The sequence below is a fragment of the Anabrus simplex genome, chromosome 2, assembly GCF_040414725.1.
Source record: "Anabrus simplex isolate iqAnaSimp1 chromosome 2, ASM4041472v1, whole genome shotgun sequence".
Lineage (NCBI taxonomy): Eukaryota > Metazoa > Arthropoda > Insecta > Orthoptera > Tettigoniidae > Anabrus > Anabrus simplex.
This window is the reverse complement of record NC_090266.1, coordinates 1,232,179,996-1,232,205,477: the sequence shown is the minus strand read 5'-3', so window position 1 is coordinate 1,232,205,477 and position 25,482 is coordinate 1,232,179,996. Positions and strand designations below refer to the sequence as shown.

At 43.0% G+C, this 25,482-nt stretch overlaps 1 protein-coding gene across 1 annotated transcript in view; it reads left to right on the top strand.

Moving 5' to 3' along the window:
- Positions 1 to 23,582, top strand: part of geko — a 110,844-nt gene extending 87,262 nt beyond the window's left edge. Inside the window, exons 2-4 of the mRNA XM_067139829.2 lie at positions 7,680 to 7,938; positions 11,844 to 11,979; positions 22,889 to 23,582. Coding sequence (XP_066995930.2) covers positions 7,680 to 7,938; positions 11,844 to 11,979; positions 22,889 to 23,060 — 567 coding nt within the window. The 3' untranslated portion in view covers positions 23,061 to 23,582. The remainder of the gene's footprint in view (positions 1 to 7,679; positions 7,939 to 11,843; positions 11,980 to 22,888) is intronic.
- Positions 23,583 to 25,482: the final 1,900 nt, after the last annotated feature.

The following is a 25,482-nucleotide window of genomic DNA, read 5'->3' as shown; positions in this document are numbered from 1 at the left end:
CGAGGCTTGGAGTTTGACACGTTCTCACAGTACAGCGTGTCCCGGTAGCCCAGGTATAGTCGAGGCTTGGAGTTTGACACGTTCTCACAGTACAGCGTGTCTCGGTAGCCGCAATGTTGGCGAGGCCTGGAGTTTGACACGATCACATATTACAGCGCGTCCTGTTACCCTAGTATTGGCAAGGCCTGCAGTTTGACACGTTCTCACAATACAGCGTCTCCCGGTAGCCCCAGTATTAGCGAGGCCTGGAATTTGAGACGTTCTCACAGTACAGCGGGTCCCGACAGCACCAGTATTGGCGAAGCCTGGAGTTTGATAAGTTCTCACAGTCCAGCGTGTACCGGTATACTCAGTATTGCCGATGCATCGAGTTTGACAATTTTTCAAAATACAGCGGGTTGCGGTAGCCCAAGTATTGGTGAAGCCTGGAGTTTGACACTTTCTCACAGTACAGCGTGTCCCGGTACCCCAATTATTGGCAAGGCCTGGAACTTGATACGTTCTCACAGTGCAGCGTGTCTCGGTAGACCCAGTATTGGCGATGACTGGAGTTTGACACCATGTCACAGTTAGCGTGTCCATTTAGAAACAGTATTGTCGAGGCCTGAAGTTTGACACGTTCTCACAGTACAGCGTGTCCCAGTAGGCCAAGTATTGGCGAGGCATGGAGTTTGTAACGTACTCACGGTAGAGCGTGTCTCGGTTTCCCGAGCATTGGCGAGGCCTTGACATTGACACGTTCTCATCACGGTACAGCGTGTAACGGTAGCCCAAATATTATCGACGCCACGAGCTTGACACTTTCTCACAGTACATCGTTTCCCGTAGCCGCAGTATCTGCGAGGCTTCGAGTTTTACACGTTCTCACAGTACAGCGTGTTCATGTTTTCCCAGTACTGGCGAAGCGTGTAGTTTGACACGTTCCCACAGTACAGAGTTTGACGATTGCCCCAGTAGTGGCCAGCCCTGTAGTTTGACAGGTTCTCACAGTACAGCGTGTACCGATAGCCCCAGTATTGGCAAAGAGTGAAGTTTGATACGTTCTCACAGTACAGCGTGTCTCTGTAGCCCCAGTATATCCAAGGCCTGGAATTTGACACATTCTCTCAATACAGCGTGTCCCGGTGGTCCCAGTATTTTTACGAGGCCTGGTGTATGATACGTTCTCACAGTACAGCGTGCCTCAGTAACCCCAGTAGAGTCAAGGCGTGGAGTTTGACACCTTCTAACACTACAGCGTGAAATGCTAGCCCCAGTACTGGCGACTCCTGTAGTTTGACACCTTCTCACAGTACAGCGTGTCCCGGTAACCCCATAATTGGCGGGGACAGGAGTTCCACTATTTCTCACAATACTGCGTTTCCCGTTAGCCTCATTACGGGCAAGGCCTGGAGTTTGACACGATCTCACAATACAGCGTGTCCCGGTAGCCCCAGTATTGGCGAGACCAGGAATATGACACATTCTCATAGTACAGCGTGTCCCGGTAGCTCCAGTATTGGCGAGGCCTGGAGTTTGATACAATCTCACAGTACAGCGTGTCCCGGTAGACCCAGTATTGGAGAGGCCTGGAGTATGACACGTTCTCAAAATACAGCGTGGTTCGGTAGCCCCAGTGTTGGCGAGGGCTTGAGTTTGACACGATCTCACGGTACAGCATGTCCAGGTAACCGCAGTATTTGCGAGGCCTGGAGTTTGACAATATTTCACCGTTCAGAGTGTCCATTTAACCACAGTATTGTCGAGGGTTGGAGTTTGACACGTTCTCACAGTACAGCGTGTCCCAGTAGCCCCAGTATTGGCGAGGCCTGGTGTTTGACACTATCACACAGTTCTGCGTATCCATTTAGCCACAGTATTTCGATGCCTAGAGTTTGACACGTTCTCACAGTGCAGCGTGTCCCGGTAACCCCAGTATTGGCGAGGCCTGGAGTTTGACAATATTTCACCGTTCAGAGTATCCATTTAGCCACAGTATTGTCGATGCCTAGAGTTTGACACGTTCTCACAGTGCAGCGTGTCCCGGTAGCCCCAGTATTGGCGAGACCAGGAATATGACACATTCTCATAGTACAGCGTGTCCCGGTAGCTCCAGTATTGGCGAGGCCTGGAGTCTGATACAATCTCACAGTACAGCGTGTCCCGGTAACCCCAGTATTGGCGAGGCATGTAGTTTGACAATTTCGCACAGTACAGGGTGTCCCTCTAGCCCAGTATGGCGACTCCTGGAGTTTGACAAGTTCTCACAGTCCAGCGTGTCCCTGCAGCCCCAGTATTGGCGAGGCCTGGAGTTGGATACGTTCTCACATTACAGCGTGCCGCGGTAGCCCCAGTACTGGCGAGGCTTTGAGTTTGGTACGTTCTCAAATTACAGCGTGTCTCGGTAGCCCCAGTATTGGCAGGGCCTTGGGTTTGGTACGTTCTCACATTACAGGGTTTCCCTGTAGCCCCAGTATTGGAGAGGCACATAGTTTGACACTTTCTCACAGTACAGGGTGTCCCGCTAGCCCCAGTATTGGCGACTCCTGGGGATTGGCACCTTCTCACAATACAGCGTGTCCCGGTAGCCCCAGTATTGGTGAGGCCTTGAGTTTGACAGCTTCTCAGTACAGCGTATCCCGGTAGCCCCAGTATTGGCGAGGGCTGGAGTTTGACACCTTCTCACAGACTAGCGTGCCCTGTAAGCTCCGGTATTTGCGAGGGCTGGAGTTTTCTCTCACAAGTGTGGGTGCTTACCTATATTGTGGTTGCCGCAGTAAATATTGCTGAACTGTCGGGCATATCGTGTGTACCTGAATGATCTAGAATTTTGAATAGGTTTCACCCAATTTTCTGTTCCACTAATGTATCAGTATTGACCTGTCCTACATAAAAATGTTTAGAAAAAAAATAGTGTTCAAGAACATTTTCGTACGACTTTAATTTACATGACACTTTCCGAAAAATTATTGTTGAGACATTGGCAACAATTCCCATAAACCGGGAATGTGTAGTGTGTTGGTTTCGTCGCGATGGTTTCCAACAAATTCCGGGTTCCTTCGTACTTGTTCAAAGTCGCACTAATACATCGATGGTTTTTCGTGAATGAAGGATGGAGAAGGGCTAGGATTGGGAATGTAGCTGCCGTATGCGTAATTAATGTACAGTTCCAGCATTTGACTGGTGTGATAATGGGAAACCACGGAAAATCACCTTTAGGGTTACCGAAGGTGGGATTCGAACTAACGATGTCCCAAATACATGAAAATATATTGAACAAAAAGTGTTCAAAAATATGTTCTTACGACTTTATTTACATGACACTTTCCGAAAAATTATTGTTGAGATATGGGCAACAGTTCCCAGGAATGTCATCCAAACTAAAATTATTTTATCTTATAATGGAAGCTTGAAAGTCCGACTCTTTGGCTGAATGGTCAGTGCAGATACCTTCTATTCAGAGGGTCCCGGGTTCGATTCTCGGCAGCGTCGGGGATTGCTCGGGGAGTGGGTATTTTTGTTTGACCCAATTCTCTCCTCTTCATTTTCAAAGAACGCACCACTCTACCATCCACCAAAATCGACGTAATAGCGATTACATCCCTCCACACTAAGGGCATCCGACCATGAAACAGGGCCAAATCTACCACGTGTGATACAATGGTAGAATTAGAAGGAGAAAGAGTGTTTGTAAAGCGTTCACTTGACCTACAGGTCTCTGATATCAGAGGCAGTAGGCCAAGTCGTTACACTCTCTAGAGCAGGGCAGCAGTCGTCTTGGCTGGCTAACACCCTCTCTATGGACTGGATGTGCCAAGAAGTTGTTTCTCTCTGTTGTATAGCATAGTCCATTCCGTTCTTGTAGGGCATTTTCCCTGAGCAGTGACTTTCTACGAGATGTCCGAACGTGCACAATTACGTCCTCTCCTCTACATACAGGCAAAACAAAACTTCTCCAAACCTAGTCTTCTTCCCAATTGTCTACGGTCAGCAATAAGTTAATTAAGGCCTATTTTACCGATAGACGCCCTGAAGGCTAACGCCATGTTGGGGGTATAGTTACTGTTGCTCGTCTTTATAGTGACTAGTAGTATGATATAGTCACAGGCACCCAGCCACCGAGCTAAGGAAAGGAACTAAAACTGGCTAAAATATCCGGTCGGGGAATAGAAGCCTGGACCGAATGAAACGAATGCCCTTACTTTGACCATTTAGCTAAGGAGCCGGACACACTAATAATAATAATAATAATAATAATAATAATAATAATAATAATAATTGTTACGGAGATATCGGTGGAGCAGGAAGAGGTAAAATAATTTGCGGGTGTTGAATGGGTCTAACTACGATATCAGAAATTGAGTTAAAACAATAAATGAAGGTTATATTTCTTTCATAATTTTAAACTTAACAAATTTTTCACTCAGTGAAATAATGAGGTTACAAGAACAATGGCAATTTAAAAAATATTGGAAAATTCAAGTTTCAGAACTTTAACAATTCCGGGCTTCAAGCCCCTAGGTAACAAATTTACAATTTCAAAGTGGTATTAATTAGGCAAGGGCAGAAATCCCCCCATTCAAGAGCACTTTGCTCCAACAAATTTACAGCCTTCCAGAGGCACACATCAATATAACAAAACTTAGAGATTACATGCTCTCAATTTCAAACAGCCTACTCAAGGCAGCATTACATCAAAAGGTTACAATCTCTAGCCTCTAGTTTTACATCAGGGGTATCTAGGACCCAACCTACTGGGCCATCATGGAAAAAGAACAGTTTAGATTACTGGCCCGAACACAAAATGAATGGAGGCGTTCACTTGCACTCCTAAATGAAGAATGAAATCCTAAGGGGGCTCTCGACCTCGTGATACAGGGGCTAATCCCAAGCTACTGAGGTGACTCGAATGAAAGTTACTTTAAGACATTACAGAAAAGAGGAAAAACAGTCACAAAATCGTAGTAACCTCGAACCAAGTTGAAGGGGAACACGAGAGGGTAAAGCACTCTCCACCCCGAATTACAGTTAATTATTTTATGAAATTTTTACATTAGCTGAACGAAAATTTACATTTTAGAAAAGGCTTGTTACATAATTAGAAATTCGGACCTTCCCGTCGGATAAATTTGCGGGGACAGCAAGAAAGGTAGAATTTATGTGGCCATTACCTGGCTGTTGTTCTACCTGCCGAAGAATGAGGCGCCCCGCCTCCTGCCTTAACACACATACTCAGACAGACGACGACCAATAGACAAGATAGCCAGAAAAGCCTCAGCTTATATACCCAAAGGGGAGGATCGAGAGAATTCTGGACTAGTCCGGACATACCCTCTCAATTTTATTGGACAATTCAAACAGCAACAAGAAGTCTGCGATAGGCTGAACAATAATTACAGAAATGTTTAAATGGCCAGATTCAAAACTGGTGGAAAGAAAAAGAAGTGTTGCCAAGCCGAAAATAAATTAACATTGATTCATTTATGAAAACCGAGAAACACTAAACTTCTTTAAATTTTAAATTCTTCCACCTTGCACCAGAGTGTATGACCAGAGTTTTTTTGAAATGACATCTATGGAGGCAAGTTTAAACTTATTGAAGTAAACACAAATCAAATTAATCCAGTCAGTTTAGGCAACTTCACAATAACGCAATTACTTAATACTTCAGTACTGACATCTTCTGATTAAATATCCAACTTCATGTAGTAGCAGTTTCACGTTTGGTTAGATAGATAGAGTTCTTTAAGGCGCATCTTTTGAATGTGCGGAGTTGAGGTGTACCTTCCGGTACAACAATAATAATAATAATAATAATAATAATAATAATAATAATAATAATAATAATAATAATAATAATAATAATAATAATAATAATAATAATAATATTATTTGTTTGGCTCGGATTGGCCTGGTGTTCACCGGTGAGTAAAATAACTCTTGTGGTACAATACTCCGGCACCAGAGTGTCTACGAAAACCGTATAAGTAAAACCAATAGCATTAATTATAATAATAATAAGATAAAATGTTTGATATCGTGATCATAACCACAGGACTTCTATTTTTGCACAGAATATAAATGACAGGTTAGATGGATTTTCATTTCTAAAGACTCACCTTCGGGATGCGAACCACGCCCACCATCGTGAGAAGCCACTGATATGCCACCCGTTTAACACGCCTACTACAATATTAATAATAAGAAGAAGCAGAATAATAATTATAATTACAATTGAGCAGTTTGGGTCACATAACTCTGAGCTCGGCGACAATGAAACAGGAAAGGCCTAGGAGTTGGAAGGAAACGGCCGCGGCCTTAATTAAGGTACAGTAGTAGGTACATTTGCCTGATGTGAAAATAGGAAACCAAGGAAAACCATCTTCAGGGCTGCCCACAGTAGGGTTCGAACCCACTATCTCCGGATTCACACTCACAGCTGCTCGCCTCTAACCGCACGGAATAATAACAATATTAATAATAATCATAATAGTAATAATCATAAAGTATATTTCCTCAGTTGAAGCGTTGACATGGGAAAGGTGCTGAGCCAGTTTTAGGCAGCTGTAGTAAACGCTGATGCAATGGCATGGACAAGGTAGCAGGTCAATTGGTACAGTAGAGTAGTTTCTACGATTCGCGTAAGACGGAACCTGTGTTAAGTCCAAGAGGTTTGGCACGGAGAAGTTAGTACGTCGGTCCGTGCCATTTGTTGTGTTAACCTTGTTTATAGCTATTATAGTTCGTCATAGTGATACTTCACTTGCCTCTGTAACTTATTCCATTCAAAATGGTAATTCGTTACTGCCAGGATCTTGACATGACGTTCGTACTTGTTCTTTGTTTTCAAAAATAGGTACTACGTGTGGCCAACAATGGTTCCCATATAAGGTAGGGATATATTCATTTTCGACCATTTCATTCAATCATGACGACGCCTGGGAATTTAGGTGGCCTCGCCATGGAAAGCAAGAGCTTAAGATGAGCACTGTGAGGTGGATAGGAACTTCCCTCAGTGAAGACAACGAGCTAGGAGCACAATATCCTCAACAACACACAGACCTTACGACTAACCATCCGCTGGCTATGCTGGATTTCTTCGATGAGAAATATGGTGCGTTTTATTTCTGCTTGAAACATACACGTCAGCGAGCGAACTGATTACACAGCGAATTCTGTGACTGAATCATAATTAACTTATATTTCTGTGTTAAACTGATAAATGGATTACGCCTTGTTTATTTTTAGTAACATCTGATTCAGAATGTTGGAAAAACGATTTATTCTACTCCTGTAAACTCACTAGCTTTCTCATGTCAGTGCCTAAATTGCCTCCTTTCATATATTGGATTAGTGACATCGATTTTTGACGTCGGAAAAGAACAAGCATAATCATCATCGTCGTCATCATCGTCGTCGTCAGCATCGTCACTTCACCACTTTTTACATTCTAGTTATGAATCTTTTCATTTTTAATGAGCGTTTGAAATATAGTTAGCAGTTGCCTCGGCTTGCCCAGTAATTCTCAAGAGCGAAATAAGCGATGGGTTTGCTTGCTTTTGAATTCCCGTTGTACCAAGTCTTCCCACCTTGGCTATTTCTATTCATTTCTTTAATTTTCTAGTTATTTATTTCTTGAGCAGAATTGATATGGACAAGTTGATTTGAGGACTCACCACGCGACCTGATTATCTGCGGAGCGTTCAGCTTTCGCTGCCTCAACAAGTAGGCCAGGCAGGCAGCTGAGTGCGCTCACTGCTAACCTAGTGGCAATGGAGACCGGTGTGTTGCGCGTCTTGGTCTTGGTGGCTCTCTTCTTACTTCTCACGGCGGACTACTCCTCACTTCTGGCTCAACTGCTCAATGTTATGGGCGTCGCGGTGCCGACGGAATCCAGCCGAATTAAACGCGATGAAAAGCAAAACCCCTCGGTGAATCTAGATGACGTGCAATTTTTCTGTAAGTATAGCACTTCTCTCAACTATAATTTGTTTTGTTTATGAGTGGATTTTTTAATATTATTTGACTGGATAATTGTCACCACAGTTATCAACGACATTTCATTTATTTCGTAGTTGTCTGCTCAGGATTTTCCGAAGTACTTACTGAAAATGTAGGGTTCCAGTGATTGCTGAACATTTATTAAGGTTATACTACGTTACCTATGAATCATTTTAGGGACAATAAACATTCTAGGAGCAATTCGCTCTCCTTTTTCACTTTTCCATTGCATTTAGATGCCGTATTCTTTAACATTCTTCTTACCATATGAAAGTGAGGGAAGGGGAACTAGAACTTTTGGGATGGTTTGACAAGGGCTATTGGTTGCATTGCATTAAGGTTTTGTTTCTTTTTTAATTTCAAAATCATCGGGAGATAGTGGGTTCGAATCCCACTGTCGGCAGCCCTGAAGATAGTTTTCCGTGGTTTCCCATTTTCACACCAGGCAAATGCCGGGGCTGTACCTTAATTAAGGCCACGGCCGCTTCCTTCCAATTCCTAGGCCTTCCCTATCCCATCGTCGCCATAAGACATATCTGTGTCGGTGCGACGTAAAGCAAATAGCCAAATAGCCATAATTTCAAAATTTTGACACTGAAATCAAAACTTAATGCATCATTGAATCGAGTTGTTCAACTCTTCATGAAACTTATTAGGAACGCGAGTTTTATATCAGCCTATGATATGACACCACATCCAACAAATTTCTATTGCAATCATATTCAGTAAGTAGTCATAGTTCAAATTAGGTCATAAGATACAAGACTGGTTTGTGTGCAATACAGAAGTGTTGTGTTCTGCATCATTTGGGAGCTTGACGGTAGGGGAGAATATTACATTGTTCACAATATTCTAACTAACTACATTTTGAAGTGATCCCTGATAAGTATAGCATAATAAATTATATTCGATTTATAAAACACATTAATACATTCCCCATACGAAGCTTGGTGGAACAATATGCAGTCAGATTAGAATAAAACTCCAATTTATGCCAATGATCATGGTAAGTAATTCAATGAAATGTTCGAAGTTTTGCTTCTGCCAATTATTGAGAACTAGTTAAGTAACCAGTGACAGTCAAGAATATTGTAATGCTAATGATGATGACAGTCATTGCATCGCGGACCCTAAAGTAAGGTGTCATACATTACTTAGGCCTAGATTGCGGAAACAGAAAGCACATAATTTAGAACAACCTAGATGATTCACTAACTATTCAAGGTCATGGGTTTGATTTTATTTGGTCATATGCAATTTTTGAAAACAATACTATCTTCCCATTTGCTCAATCTGACGTCGATATTTTCAGAATTGTTCCAATCACAAAGTCTTTGATAATAAACAGGTATAAAGAAATCACTAGTCTATGTTGATATAGTAGTGTTGCCAACATGGAAATAAGAACTCGAGATAAATTCTTTTGTGACCGAGTACAGTTCATATGAACCGGCAGGCTGCCAAAGAGTGACGTTTTGAAGAACGCAGAGCGGAAAGTGATAGCTACTCTGCTGAGGAAAGTGAAAGTGGCCAACGAGCAGTCACCTTTCATCAGCAGCTATCAGGGATGTCCACGGAGTCGCGCTCATAAAGTAGTTTGTGTGACGTAAAACAAATAACTTACAGGAAGTTTTGAGTATCTGTGGTAAAATGAAACTGATACTTGATCAGTTTTGTAATGGTTTCTTGTTCGTTAACCTACAGGAAGTGGGTGCAGCGCTGAGTGGCTCAGACCTTAGCAGTCTCAGTTCGGTGGTATTTGAAGGTGCTCAAATACGCCAGCCTCTTGACGGTAGATTTACTGGCACGTAAAAGAAGTCCTGCACGGCAAAATTCCGGCACCTCGGCGTCTCAGAACACCGTAAGACGTAAGAAACAATAACACTGAAATTGATACACGGGTGATCAGTTTTTCTTCTTTCAAGGACTGGGTCGCGAAGCTGGCTGCTGTCTCTCACTCTTGCTCTGCGACAATCTTCAAGTTTTACATGACGTTTGAATTCTTCATCATTGAAACATGGCAATCTTTCGCAAATCCATGATGACTTACTTTTCTTTGGATTTACACTAGCATTCTTTTGTTCACATCAATTGGTACATTTAACGGGCGATGAAGTACAGAATACCAAAAATGCTGAAGAAAATACTGTCTCAGAAGATTCATGTAAAATTATTTGAATTCCCTTTCAGTAAATTCTCATGTCCTATATTTTTCATTGTCATATTTTTCGATTTTCTTATTGCACAATTTGGAGGCTGTCTAGTCCAGACGTACACGATTCACTCGGAAGGGCGTGGGTTTGATTCACTGTTAGGAATTTGTACATCTGGACGGGCGCAGGTTCACTCAGCCTACATCAGAAATGAGTATGAAGTTAAATTTCTGGGTCAAAGGAACTAATCACTCCATCCTGTCCAGGTTACTCTTGGCTTCCTTGAATACTCTTTCTTATTTACTGCGAGTAGAAGTACGCATGCTCTTGCCAACGCTGGTATAGCTGGTGGCTGCAACGACCCCAAAAATTTCGCATGTAGATGTAATGTCATTGTAGGTCTCTTCGGGGGAAGACGACTCTTGGTGTGGTATCAACACCATGGCTCAACATGGCCTACCAATAGGAGGTGTCGTGTGGTCAGCGCGACGAATCCTCTCGGTCGTTATTCTTGGCTTTCTAGACCAGGGCCGTTACCTCACTGTCAGACAGCTCCTCAATTGTAATCACGTAGGCTGAGTGGACCACGAACCAGCCCCCAGATCCCTGCCCTGGCCCGGAATCGAACCGAGGACCTCCGAGTAAGGGACTGGCTCTTCACATCTCGGCAATGTATAAAGTTAATATTTCTTTGGCAGCCAATTTTTGTGTGGTTTAGAGTACAGTCGGCGTACCTAGGAGGTGCAGGCCTTGCAGGTGCTTGCCGACAAGCTGTTCTCAGACGACCTTGATGATGACGTCATAACTAAGCGTCCATGAACGGACGTTACGTGCGCTGAAATAATGAAACAATTCCCAAATCTTCGTCACCTTACCAAGCTTCAGCCATAAATGTCGTTTATTCTTAACAATGTGTCTAGTCAAAAATGAACTTGGAAGAGAAAGGGGACAATTTCGGAGGACGCCAAATAGCATACGAATGGTAGAAGTTTTTGAGGATGGATGTTGTAGATCTCCAGAAAAGTTTGTATTGCATTTTTACACTTTCGCTTATGATATGTTGTTCAACCTAAAAATATTGATCCGTGATTCTACAAGTGACCTGTCCGTTATTAACCTTGTTTCCTTCAAAGTACCTTTGTGAATCATTGTTTTTAACCATAAAATCTGTTAAATATAAGCACAGAACATTTGACTCAGTGCTATCAATTATTCACCCTACAATAAGGCTATTTAGCATAAAATCACTGCCATGTTACAAATTTAAGTTCAAATGTGGTTCTTAAAGTTCATATTTTGCAGCCTTTCGATTTATATACTTTAATTTACCTTTTAGTTCCATTAATGGAGTTTTCAAAAAAAGAGGAATGTTTGATTACTGCTGTTTGAAAGTGTGAATAGCACTTATATATCACTTACTTGTCTACCTCACCCGAACCTCTAGAAAAGTAATTACCTAGAATCACTATGGAATCTGCCTTCCTTTCAAACTCTCAGCTGAATTTTGTAGCATATCATACATGAAACCACAATTCGGTATGTGAGAATGAGGATCAGTTATTTCATGAAATCATTGATTTTGCTATGAATTCTTCAACTGCTTCACGATGCCATCAGAATATTTATGAGATGACTGGTTCAACACAAACATCTATGAACTATTTGAGAATCACACTCATTAAGCGTTTTACTTTCTATTTCTGTTCACAGCGGGAGCCACTGCAAAGCTGCAGCTCATGTCAACCATTAAGAATTCATGTTTGCCTAAACTAATCTGCGAACTGAACGCTTCCCCTCACAAAGATAAACTAACTGATTCGGAGAAATCCCTCCTGGCCCTTATCAGGTAAGCCCTAAACATTATTTACTCTTGAAGTATGACAACATGTTCAAACGAATTCGCAGCGATGTGCTCTCTCTGACGAATTCACCTCCGCTCGGTAACGAGGCTAGTTGATTTACGTCGCACCGACATAGATAGGTCTTATGGCGACGAACGGTCTAGCAGTGAGAAGGAAGGTACAGCCCCAGCATTTGCCTGGTGTGAAAATGGGAAACCACGGAAAACAAATCTTCAGGGCTGCGACAGTGGGAATGGAACCTACTATCTTCCGGATGCAAGCTCACAGCCACGCAACTCTAACCGCACGGCAAACCCGCCCGGTTCTAGGCAATATAAGAACAGCCGGCGGCACTCAGCTCATTGATTGACGAAACATTGGACTAGAGCACGTAAACGGTGGCGTGCCAGATGCGACCGTGCCACTAGCGACCGCATAATCTGTAACCGTGCCGGATGCGACCCCTGCCACATGCGACCCGTGCCACTAGCGACCGCATAATCTGTAACCGTGCCAGATGCGACCGTGCCGAATGCGACCCGTGCCACTAGCGACCGCATAATCTGTAACCGTGCCAGATGCGACCCGTGCCACTAGCGACCGCATAATCTGTAACCGTGCCAGATGCGACCGTGCCGGATGCGACCCGTGCCACTAGCGACCGCATAATCTGTAACCGTGCCAGATGCGACCCGTGCCACTAGCGACCGCATAATCTGTAACCGTGCCAGATGCGACCGTGCCAGATGCGACCGTGCCACTAGCGACCGCATAATCTGTAACCGTGCCGGATGCGACCGGCGTTGACAAGCAAATTGTCATTTGATAAGTTGTGTCATCACCCAAGATAAGGTAAGCTAAAAGAAGTGCAATGCCATTTCAATAAGTCCTATAAGCAGCTACTGCCCCTACTTTACATAACACTTCTGGGGGAAATTCGTTTTACAACACGAAACATGGTGATGCGTTTACGTCTTTTCCCACCGGGCGAGTTGGCCATGCGGTTAGAGGCGCGTGGCCCTGAGCTTGCATCCGGGAGATAGTGGGTTCGAATCCCACTGTCGGCAGCCATGAAGATGGCTTTCCGTGGTTTTCCATTTTCACACCAGGCAAATACTGGGGCTGTACTTTAATTAAGACCAGGGCCGCTTCCTTCCCATTCCTAGCCCTTTCCTATCCCATCGTCGCCTTAAGACCTGTGCGAAGTAATGCCACTAGCAATAAAAACGATCCTAATTCTCTGAAATTATTTACGACTTGGGCCTACTTACTTATCGCGTCCTATTAGTACCAGGAGTGTCCGAGGACGTTTTCGGCTTGCCTGGTGCAGGTCTTTCTACCTGACGCCCTTGGTCGGCCTGCGCGTCTGGATGTGGGATTATGATAATGAAGTAGGGAGAGATGAAACCCGGTTTCGGCACGTAGCCTACTCCTCTCGAATAACCAAGGGGTCTGCTGAATGCTTTACGTCGCCATCCGACGGCGGAATCACCATCAACAGCATCATATCCCCTCACTCCATTTGAACACTGCGAAAATTTTGGATTTTAATCCCGGCTTTTGGCATGCAATCTAGTGATTAGAAACTGTCTACCACCAACTTTCCCACCCCGCCGGTCAACATTCTGATGGTGATTTTTTTTCCATCCAGGCTAAGTAGCTCAGACGGCCCAGACGGTTGAGATGCTTGTCTTCCGACTCCAACTTGGCAGGTTCGATCCTGGCTCAGTCCGGTGGTATTTGAACGTGCTCAGATACGTCAGCTTTGTGTCGGTAGATTTACTGGCATGTAAAATAAGACCTGCGGGACTAAATTCCGGCACCTCGGCGTCTCCTTAAACCATAAAAGTAGTTACTAGGACGTAAAGCCAGCAACATTATTATATTTTTCATTCGACCAGCGCCACTCGAACCTGCTAACAACGGTGTCAGACCTTTATTTTAGAAAAGACCAAGTTAGCTACTTATAAGCAATCTGCCACTTGGTGACAGCCCTTAATGCAGATCAATTGTAAGTGATTGATGGGTCGCATGCGGCACGATGCTTTTCCGCTCGGTCGCCATTGGCACGATAATGACCGGGTCGCATCCGGCACGGTCGCATCTGGCACGTAACCTCGTAAACATTGCCCTACTACTCAAAATAACGTCTCGAGAATACCCATTGCCCTACTACTCAAGATAGTGTCGGGAAGGGCATCTGGCCGTAAAACTGAGGTTAGGCCCTCCGAGATAGCGGCTCTGAGGTTAGGCTTTGCTGTCTTGCGTGTAAAGAGTAAGGTTAAGCCCCTCCAAGGTAGCGTCTGTGAGGTTAAGCTCGCTCTCTTAGGCGTCAGGAAGGGTATCGCTTCGTAAAGTGAGGTTCGGCCCCTCCATGAGGTTAGGCTTGCTCTCTTAGGCGTAAAAAGTAAGGTTAAGCCCGTCCAAGATGGCGGATGTGAGTTTAAGCATGCAGTCTTAGCCAGCATAGCAATGACCTTGCCAGAGGTCAATGAGGTGGAGGCCTCTTCCGAGACCCGGAGGTGGTGGTGGCGGCAGAACCCGTGAAAAATATTCACTGGCAATCTTCACTTCGACTGGATCGTGACGCGACACTCCCCTGTACGGATTAGAAAGCTATTGGTCTGTCATTACTCGGGACAGACAGACAGGAGGAAATTACTCGAAGTTCACTTGGACCTGCCGAGGTGTGGGTCCTTTTCTGTACTTTTCTATTTTCACTTCAAGGCAAATGCTTATTCACCGTAATTCATTTCATCTTCATTTACCCCTCAAGTGAGTTTGGCGTCAGGTAGGGTAACCGGCCATAAGAACATGTCACCACCTGTACGGCTCATTGGCTGAATGGTCGGCGTAGTCACCTTTGGTTCAGGGGGTCCCGGGTTCGCTTAATGACCGGGTCCTAGATTTTAACCTTACATGGTTAATTCACTGGCTCGAAGACTTGGTGTCTGTGTTGTCCCCAACATACCACAACTCACACACCACACACAACACAATAACACCCAGTTCCCAACATCCCCGCAACTCACTCACAACACATTCTCCACTACAATAACACGCAGTTTCCTACACACGGCGGATGCCGCGCACCCTCGTCAGAGCGTCTGTCTTACAAGGGTAGAAATAGCGTCACAAAGTCATGCCCGACCACGTATCAGGAAATGGACTAAATGCATACTTCTTCATTCTGGTCTTTTCCCGGGATCGGCACGAATGTGAATTCGGCCATGTTCTTCATCTGATGTAGTTACGTGAAGTGAGACGAACACAGAACTGTTAAAATCCTAGGCCACGCTGAGAATCGCGTCCGGGGCTGTCTGAAGCGGAAACCAGTACGCTGATTACTCAGTCAATGTGTGGCATTTACGTATCTTTTAATTTTTTTCGATTTTTAAATTCATGACATTAGGGTTATGCGGAAGGGAGGGACTAATTCGCTCAGTCCGGTGATATTTGAATGTGCTCAAATACGTCAGCCTCGTGTCGGTAGATTTTCTGGCACGTAAAAGAACTCCTGCGGGACTAAATTTCGTCACGTCGGCGTCTCCGAAAACTGTCAAAAGTAGTTAGTCGGACGTAAAGCAATAACATTATTATTAAAATCTAAATCATACCATTGCAACCTTGAGCATAGATATCATTTACATAACCAAACTGCTCCGGTCAGATTATATGTAACACCATTGCAGTCGTTCAATAAAATACAAAACAGTTAACATTAGAATCCACATATTGACCACGAAATTTACCTTTGAATCACCAGTTTAAGAGCTGTCACAGAAGGATGGTGAAACACAACACGAGTGTCAACAAGATCGGAACATGAGCGCGTTACGTCATTCTTTCCGAATTTGGCCACCTATGTAGCTTTCTCTTCCCAGAACCTCTTCATTCTCATCTTTCTCTCCTATTGGGAAATGTGTCTCCATTTTAGTGGTTTCTCTTCGGCCTGCCGACTCTTGGCCCGAGATCAGCCGTGGCCATACTTATGATACATATTAGTGGAGTAAAATTGGCGAAATATTCAAAACTATTTTAAGTGCTTTGACGTTGTGGATCAGACCCACAATTTCTACAATCATTACTTTATTTTGCTGCATGTTTTGCGCAGCACGGACACAGATAACTTTTCGACAACGCAGGGATAGAAAAGAAACAGGACTGGAAGATAACACCCATGCCCCCAATGAAGTTATCCCAGCATTCAACTGGCGTAAAAATAGGGAAACCACGAAAACTATTATCAGGGGTTCTAACTCACTGTCTCCAAAATGCAAACTTGCACCTAATAATAACTTTTCTGCTAATACTATCAGAAACACTTTTCCTTCAAAGACACACACCTGAAACTGCTTAAGATTACAATAGCTGGCCTAAAGTTTGTCTTAACATATACCTATTCGGAACGTCGAGAGAACAATGGAAATATCGCCACTGACCGTGGCCCGTTCGTGTGCCGTTGAGGCATACTTTCCTACCGATGTTGGCGGCAGATGTAGAGAAATTTCTCTTTCCATTCGAAACAATGTGAAAGCAGACATCATACTTTCTACATTGAGTGTCGTCTATTTTTGAATGGACTCTGATCCATGTTAGCACTGCTATGCCATCACTTGTTATACGTACAACAAACTGAGAATTTCGCTTGCTGTTAGGTCGTACGTTTCAGTAGGCAAGTTGGACAGCCCTAATTAGCAGTCCTGACTCCTCACTCCATTGTAGTCTCGATTTTCATCTTGCTACTCCACGGCCAGTCAATCATCAGGATAGCCAGGATTGACTGGTGAGATCTAAGCTAATAAGAAAGTAATAATGTCCTGGTATTTTCCCTCACCCACACCAAAGGCTGTTTGTGCAATGCTTAATCATCACACATCTATCCTTGTATTAGAAAGAAATTTAAGCTACCCAACCTGTCCTTCTGATAGGATTAATGTACAACCTGATGCAGATAATGGACCTGTTTTGTAGGTGCGTGATAGCCGTTTGGCCTTTGGTCCTGGAGGTCCTGTGCATACGATCACATCAGCAGTCACGAAAAACTAAAGGTTCTGCGGGTGACTGCACGAAATTCTACAAAAAAAAAAATAAAAGCAATGTTATCTCCGTACAGGCGATGTAAATAAAGGCAACTTGGGCACTTGGTTAGCTTTACGCCCGGCCGCCTGGTGTAGGCTGAGTGAACACCAGGGCCATGTGCACCTCGGGAAGTTCACGGAATTCTACAGACACCTCAAATTCAATATCCTATCGCTAAGAGCAACACCCATGTAAACTTGGACATTGTGTCCCTGTGACCATGTTAACTCCCGGGATAAACAGCTCAGGCGGTAGGGTGCTGGCCTTCTGAGCTTAGGTTGGCAGGTCCAATTCTGGCTCAAACACATCACTCTCGTGGCAGTAGATTTACTGGTACGTAAAAGAAATCATGTGTGACAAAATTCTGGCACCTCGCGCCCCAAAAACCATAAGAATGCAGTTCTTTATTGTTTCTGTCTTTACGATCTGCTTTACGTCGCACCGACACAGATAGTTCTTATGGCGACGACGGAATAGGAAAGGGCTAGGGGTAGGAAGGCTGTTAATTAATGAACAACCCAAGAATTGCCTGGTGTGAAAATGGGAAACCGTCTTCAGGGTTGCCGACAGTGGGGGTTCGAACCAAAAATGCATATACTAGGACGTAAAGCCAGTAACTTGTGTTTTTAATTACGAAATACTGAATTCCATAGGAACAGTACACTGCTTCGCTCTTCCATCTACCAAACGATATTTATAAGGACAGTTACCAATTCCCATTTTTTTTTTTACAATTTCCTTTACGTAGCACCGACACACATAGGACTTACGGCACCGATGGGAGAGGGAAGGGCTAGAAGTGGGAAGGAGGCGGCCGCTGCCTTAATTATGGTACAGCCCCAGCATTTGCCTGGTGTAAAAATGGGAAACCACGTAAAACCATCTTCAGGGCTGCCAACAGTGCGGGGGTTCGAACCCACTATCTCCCGGATGCACTAACCGCATGGCCAACTCTCCCGGTAGTTACCAATTCGAATCCAGCCATTGGCAAGCGTCTGAGTGATTAGTTTATAAAAATAAATCTAAGAAAATATTTCACAAAAGGAATGTCCAGGTTTCTGGATGTATCGGTGTAATAACCGAATTCCCAATTTTCTTACTGAAGAAAGTGAAAATTTGCCATAATAATAATAATAATAATAATAATAATAATAATAATAATAATAATAATAATAATGGCTTTCTTTGCCGAGTGTGTTGGAGAACACGTTCTGTAGCTAATTTTCCTACTACGCCCCGTGGGAATGATCTCCATGCAGCGCTGTGTTGTCTATTGGTTTAAGTATTATTGCACAGGCTAGGAATGGGATGAAAGCAGCCGTAGCCTTGAGAAAGTTCCATCCCAGCATATGGCTGGAGTCAAATATTGATAACTGCTGAAAACCAATTTGAGGATGGCCAGCGGGCATGTCTCCCGAGTACTGATCTACCAACTATAACTGGCCGTGTCGTAACACACTGAGCAGGCCTGTTCGGTATATTATTATTATTATTATTATTATTATTATTATTATTATTATTATTATTATTATTATGATTATTATTATTATTATTATTATTATTATTATTATTATGTAAGGTGGACTGATAATACACCATGTCAGGAACGAACACTGATCTTTTCTCGAAATGAAAACATGTGTTGACTTCATTCATACATAATTGCCCATGTTGAAATCTACGGATAATGAAGTGGTTGGCTGACCCTTACTATTGTAGATGTTTGACTCCAAGTGATTAGTACACGAACGTTTATGCACGCAATAATCTGCATGCATGCTCTGTAGAGCACGATCGCCTCTCGGGTGACTGTGCTTGAGCCTGTTCTCGTGACTTCACTTACTAAACCAAACCCTTGCCAAGCGACCGCTCCTCAACCCGAACGACAAGGTGCCGTGTGTTCTTGGCTTTCTAGACCGGCGCCGCCATATCACCGTCAGATAGCTCCTAAGTTGTAATCACGTAGGCTGAGTGGACCTCATATACAGCTAAATATCCCTGACCTGGCCAGGTATCGAAGGCGGGGCCTCCGGGTAAGAGGCAAGCACGCTGGGCCGTGCAGTTTATTCACAATGTGTTGACTCATTTCCCTCCTTATCGCACGCACAATATTACTTTCTGTTGATTCTCTCTTGAATAGTTGGAATATATCTGAATAGATACATCGTTCCAAGGAGTTTTCAGTGCTGAACAAGTAGAAATTTTAATTTTAAAGTGGGAATAGTGTTTGTGCTGCCCCCAACATACCACACATCCACCCCTCTAACCCGCAGTTTCCCTCATGTACAACAGACACCACCCCTCCTTATCGAAGGGTTTGCACCAGACAAGCAATAGGCACACGACATTATTATAACCAAAGGCCAAACAGTCTGAGAGATAATTTGGAAACTGTCCAGTTTCATTGCAAAAAGGACCAAAAATGTTCTGCTGAAAATGTCTGCAGTTTAGTTGTAGACAGTTACGAAAGGCCTATAGATTACAGACGAGTTGTTTTTGCTGACCTAATGGCACTACATGGAGACTCTCGGTGCAGGACAGAACTAATCACCTACTTCATGATATCTGGCTGCATGGGCCATGGCTTATGCTCAGCGAATATGTAAGGTCGACAATTAAATGTGCTGCAATGGCTGAAAATATAGGTGAAGTTGTAGTGACAACATAAGACAACTCCACGGGACCGAATTAACATTATGCTATAAACTAAATGTTGGTTTACATAGAGTTTATTCAATTCTTTCGGAATTATAATTTGATGTGGTAGACTTCCCCGCCCATTAGAGGTGATTGTTGAACATTTTTGTCGTCTTCGCGGTTGTATCTGTTTTACCTTTGACCTTTGAGACTTTGAGATTTTGAATCCCATACCTCGTGTGAGCATTCGTTCCGAACTACCCTATTGTTGTTGTTGCTTTCGCTGCTGCTGCTACTGATGGTGATATTACACCTCCAACTAAGGGACCTGATTCATCGTGGTATTCAGACTCGTCTGTCTGACAACCCAGCGTTTCGCTCTCGTTTTGCCACGCGAGAAGACAATATTGGTCTTGAGGTCCTACACACCCATAATTCTTCGTGATTAATTAATATTTTAATGTACTGTATTATGAAAGAAAAAAGAGATCATCAGGCATTTTTTCACGTGCGTTATTGAAATAACCAGTTAAAATGTTTCTATTTCCTAAATGCAGGCTGTCGCTTTGTTGCCTTCCTTCATGTAACGCGTATAAGAGCTAAGAGCAATACTGTTTTCTCAACATGGAATAATACAGACACCGTACGAATAATTATTATGATTAAAATGCTTAAACATCAGATACTACGTTATTACATTATTGCATTTTTGAATAAAAACAATTGGAAGGGAGTAAAGTTTGAGTGATCACCAACGTGTTACACTGCTCTGCGCGTTCTGGTGGCTTCAAGTTTTCCACTAGGATTTACAATGAAACAATCGTGACCTACTTTGTAGATGGGCCGATGACCTTCGATGTTAGGCCCCTTTAAACAACAAACATCAAGCAGTTTGTAGATTCCGTCGCGAAATTCATCTGTTAAGAAAGAGGGAACAATTAATTGTACTTTTTATATAGGTGAGATGTGCTCTCCAGACCTTAGTACTGGTGTGCGACAGAAGACGGACCAACCAGGCGAAACTTATCATGCTGTCTCCAATATGCTGGAAATGCTCGTCGTAACGCACACACCTATCGCTTATGTTTCTACATTGCTCAACCCGTTGAAATACGCAATAATAATAATAATAATAATAATAATAATAATAATAATAATAATAATAATACTAAAGGTATATCATACTTAAGGGAAACATCTAGTAAATGGCAACAGCTAGTTATAATTTAATAACATAATATACACTTGTTGCTCTGTCCTGGTGGATGTAGTATTTTTACATCCCTCCCTTCAATAGTAATAACACTAATAATAACAAACGAAGGAAGATGGCCTCGTGATTAGGGCCACGCACCTTTGAGCTTGCATTCGGGATACAGCGGGTTCGAACCCCACTGTCGGAAGACCTCATCAATGTTTTCCGTGGTTCTCTTACCCATTTTCATACCAGACAATTGCTTTGGCATTAATTAAGGTACAGCCCCACCATTCACCTCGTGCGTAAATGGAACATGCATACATTATCATTATAGACTGTTATGCCTTTCAGCGTTCAGTCTGCAAGCCTCTGAGAATTTACTAAACGTCGCCACAATCCTCTATTTGCAACTAGTGTTGTGGCCTCATTTAGTTCTACACCTATTATCTTTAAATCGTTAGGAACCGAGTCTAACCATCGTCGCCTTGGTCTCTCTCTACTTCTCTTACCCTCCATAGCAGAGTCCATTATTCTTCTAGGTAACCTATCCTCCTCCATTCGCCTCACATGACCCCACCACCGAAGCCGGTTTATGCGTACAGCTTCATCCATCGAGTTCATTCCTAAATTAGCCTTTGTCTCCTCATTCCGAGTACCCTACTGCCATTGTTCTCACCTGTTTGTACCAGCAATCATTCTTGCTGCTTTCATGTCTGTTACTTCTAACGTATGTATAAGATATCCTGAGTCCACCCAGCTTTCGCTCCCGCAAAGCAAAGTTGATCTGAAAACATACCGATGTAATAATAGTTTCCTCTGGGGGCTGACTTCCTTGTTACAGAATACTGCTGATGGCAACTGCGAGCTCACTGCATTAGCTTTACTACACCTTGATTCAATCTCACTTAATATATTACCATCCTGGGAGAACACACAACCTAAATACTTGAAATTATCGACCTGTTCTAGCTTTGTATCACCAATCTGACATTCAATTCTGTTGAATTTCTTACCTACTGACATCAATTTAGTCTTCGAGAGGCTAATTTTCATACCATAATTATTGCACCTATTTTCAAGTTCCAAGATATCAGACTGCAGGATTTCGGCACAGTCTGCCATTAAGACCAAGTCGTCAGCATAGGCCAAACTGCTTACTACATTTCCACCCAACTGAATTCCTCACTGCCATTTTATAATTTTCAGCAGATGATCCATGTAAACTACGAACAGCAAAGGTGAAAGATTACAGCCTTGTCTAACCCCTGTAAGTACCCTGAACCAAGAACTCATTCTACCATCAATTGCCACTGAAGCCCAGTTGTCAAAATAAATGCCATTGATTGATTTTAATAATCTACCTTTAATTCCATTGTCCCCCAGTGTGGCGAACATCTTTTCCCTCGGTACCTTGTCATATGCTTTCTCTAGATCTACGAAACATAAACACAACTGCCTATTCCTCTCGTAGCATTTTTCAATTACATGGCGCATACTGAAAATCTGATCCTGACAGCCTCTCTGTGGTCTGAAACCACACTGGTTTTCATCCAACTTCCTCTCAACGACTGATCGCACCCTCCCTTCCAAGATGCCAGTCAATACTTTGCCTGGTATACTAATCAATGAGATACCTCGATAGTTGTTGCAATCCTTCCTGTTCCCTTGCTTATAGATAGGTGCAATTACTGCTTTTGTCCAATCTGAAGGTACCTTACCAACATTCCACGCTAATTTTACTACTCTATGAAGCCATTTCATCCCTGCCTTATTCCACGAAAAATACATTCAAGGCTTCCAACAGTTTGGGTTCGAACCCCCTATCTCCCGAATGCAAGCTCACCACTGCGAACTCCTAACCGCACGGCGAACTCGCTGGGTAATAATAATAATAATAATAATAATAATAATAATAATAATAATAATAATAATAACTTAAGAGTGAATATTTTAGTAGGATTCACACAATAAAGGACCGCACTGCTCTTTGTTTTCAGGGACACGAGCATCAGTGTGACCGCAGAGGTTACCTCCAAGTACCATTTCGCAGCACACATGGGCCAGCTGATCGCCGGGGTCGAGGGAGCGGGCTGTCACAATTTCTATCCAGCCTGTCCTTTCCCAGGTCTACAAGTTCTGCACATGATGAAGAAGGTAAAGATCCGCTAAGGACACTCGACAGCTCTATTTGCCCTCGAGGAAATGTACTGCAGTGGAATATCGCAATACCTAAGGACTTTTCTAAATAATAAAAGTTATTTTTGAAATTGTTTAGGAATTCTACAGTAGTGCGAACTGTGGAATGTGTTGTCAGTTTGTTTCTCTTGGGTGCTTTTGAATTTCATTGACTGACACATCACTGAAAGAAGACGAAAAGTGCAAGAGATGACACTGTTAAGTAACTGGACTGATAGTTTTACTGAACACTAAAGGGAAGTATTTCATCAGTAGTGCAGTGAATTACCACGTTATATTATCTAATGCTATTTAAGAAATGTTACCAATAAGATAAGTTGGTTAATTCCATTTGCCCGGGGACCTGATATCTGTTCTGTCCCCAACATTCCTGCAACACAAACCTTTACTACAATAATACGCAGTTTCCTGTTGTTCTTCTGGTGTTTATCAGGACTTAGAGAGGGGCTACATTTCAGTTGTAATGTGTATTGTCATTCAGCGCAAGCTGTGATCGCCGCTTCTCTTTGGCTGGTAAACTGAGTTTTGTTTATTGTCTTCCTCACATGTCGTAAGCGTAACGTAGAACCTCAGGGCGATTATTGCAAGATTAAGAGAAAGCTGAATCTTAGAATGGGTGGGAGTAGGTGAGTCACGGAACATTTAACATCAAACTGGCAGTGACGTGTGCAGTCGTAATAGAGCCTGCCAGGCACAGGCACTACTCTAGAACTGTCTTCTCTCAATCAATTCTCCCCTAATAAATAAAATCAAATACGAGTTAGGTACCTGTTCACTTCTTTCATCTTTAACAGTTTCGGATCCTTGGCTGAATGGTCACCGTAATGCTCTTCTGTTCAGAGGTACCCCGGTTAGGTTCTCGGCCGGGTCCGAGTTTTAACCTTAAATGGTTAATTCCATTTGCCCGGGGACTGGACGCCTGTTCTGTCCGAAATATCCCTGCAACACGCACATTATCCTTAACTATAATATCGCGCAGTTTCCTGTGCACGGAGGGCCTGCCTTACAAGTACTGTACCAAGCTAGAAGTAGCCGCCAGAAATAATAATAATAATAATAATAATAATAATAATAATAATAATAATAATAATAATAATAATAATAATAATCATATATTCTTCTTCATTATCTGTTTACCCTCCAGGGTCGGTTTCCCTCAGACTCAGCGAGGGAACCCACCTCTACCTCCTCAAGGGCACTGTCATGGAACTTCAGACTCTGGGACGGAGGATACAAGTGGGGAAGATGACCAGTATCCGCCCTGGCGGCTTCACCTGCTATGCTGAACAGGGGCCTTGCCGGGGGATGGGAAGATTGGAAGGGATGGACAAGGAAAAGGGAAGAAAGCGGCCGCGGCCTTAAGTTAGGTACCATCCCGGCATTTGCCTGGAGGGGAAGTGGGAAACCACGGAAAACCACTTCCAGGATGGCTGAGGTGGGAACTGAACCTACCTCTACTCAGTTGACCTCCCGAGGCTGAGTGGACCCCGTTCCAGCCCTTGCACCCCGTTCCCTTGTGCCGGGAATCGAACGCGGGTCTCCGGGGGTGGCAGCTAATCACACTAATCACTACACCACAGAGGCGGCATTATTATTATTATTATTATTATTATTATTATTATTATTATTACTATTATTATTATTGCATTGGGGCCTACGAGGGACCACGTTCCAATTTCAATTCTTCATTCTTTGTTGTCGTTCCTTCCTTTTCTTCCAATATTCCTTCATTGTTTCACTGTGTTTCTTTTTTTCTTTCTTCAGACCACTTCGTGCTAGTTTTCGTTGCCTACCTCCTTTGAAATACTTCCATCTTTAAAACTTTCTTCCTGAAAATTTCTCTTTCCATTATTTCTTCTTCTCTGATGTTGTTTCTTTACGGGAATCCACGTGGTTGTTGACCTTTCCTTCCAGAGGTACGTGAAGATCTTTCTGGTTAGTCTATTGTCGTCCATTCTGTAAATATGTCCAAAAAATGGCAGTCTCCTCTTCCGTAGTGTTATATGTATGTTTTCTATGCTCTGATAAATTTCGTTATTACTTCTAAATTTCCAAAATTCTGTAGTTTTTAGAGAGCCTAATATTTTTCTTATAATTCTTCTTTCCAGTACTTCCAATCTTTCAAGTTTTTAATTGAGTACTAAGCATTCACTGGTTTCACACCTGTGTTGTTGTGCTTTATTTTAAGATTTTTAGATAAACATTTTTTGTTGTATGTTTTTTGTTATATCATATGCTCTTCCCATTTTGTGTATCCTTGCCTCTATAGCAGATATTTCCAAACCATTTTCTTGGATTGGTTCCCCCAAATATTTGAATTGCTGTACCCTTTCGGTTGAACCAACATCTGTTCCTAGCAATTTTGGAGCATTTTCTATATTCATCATGAATTTAG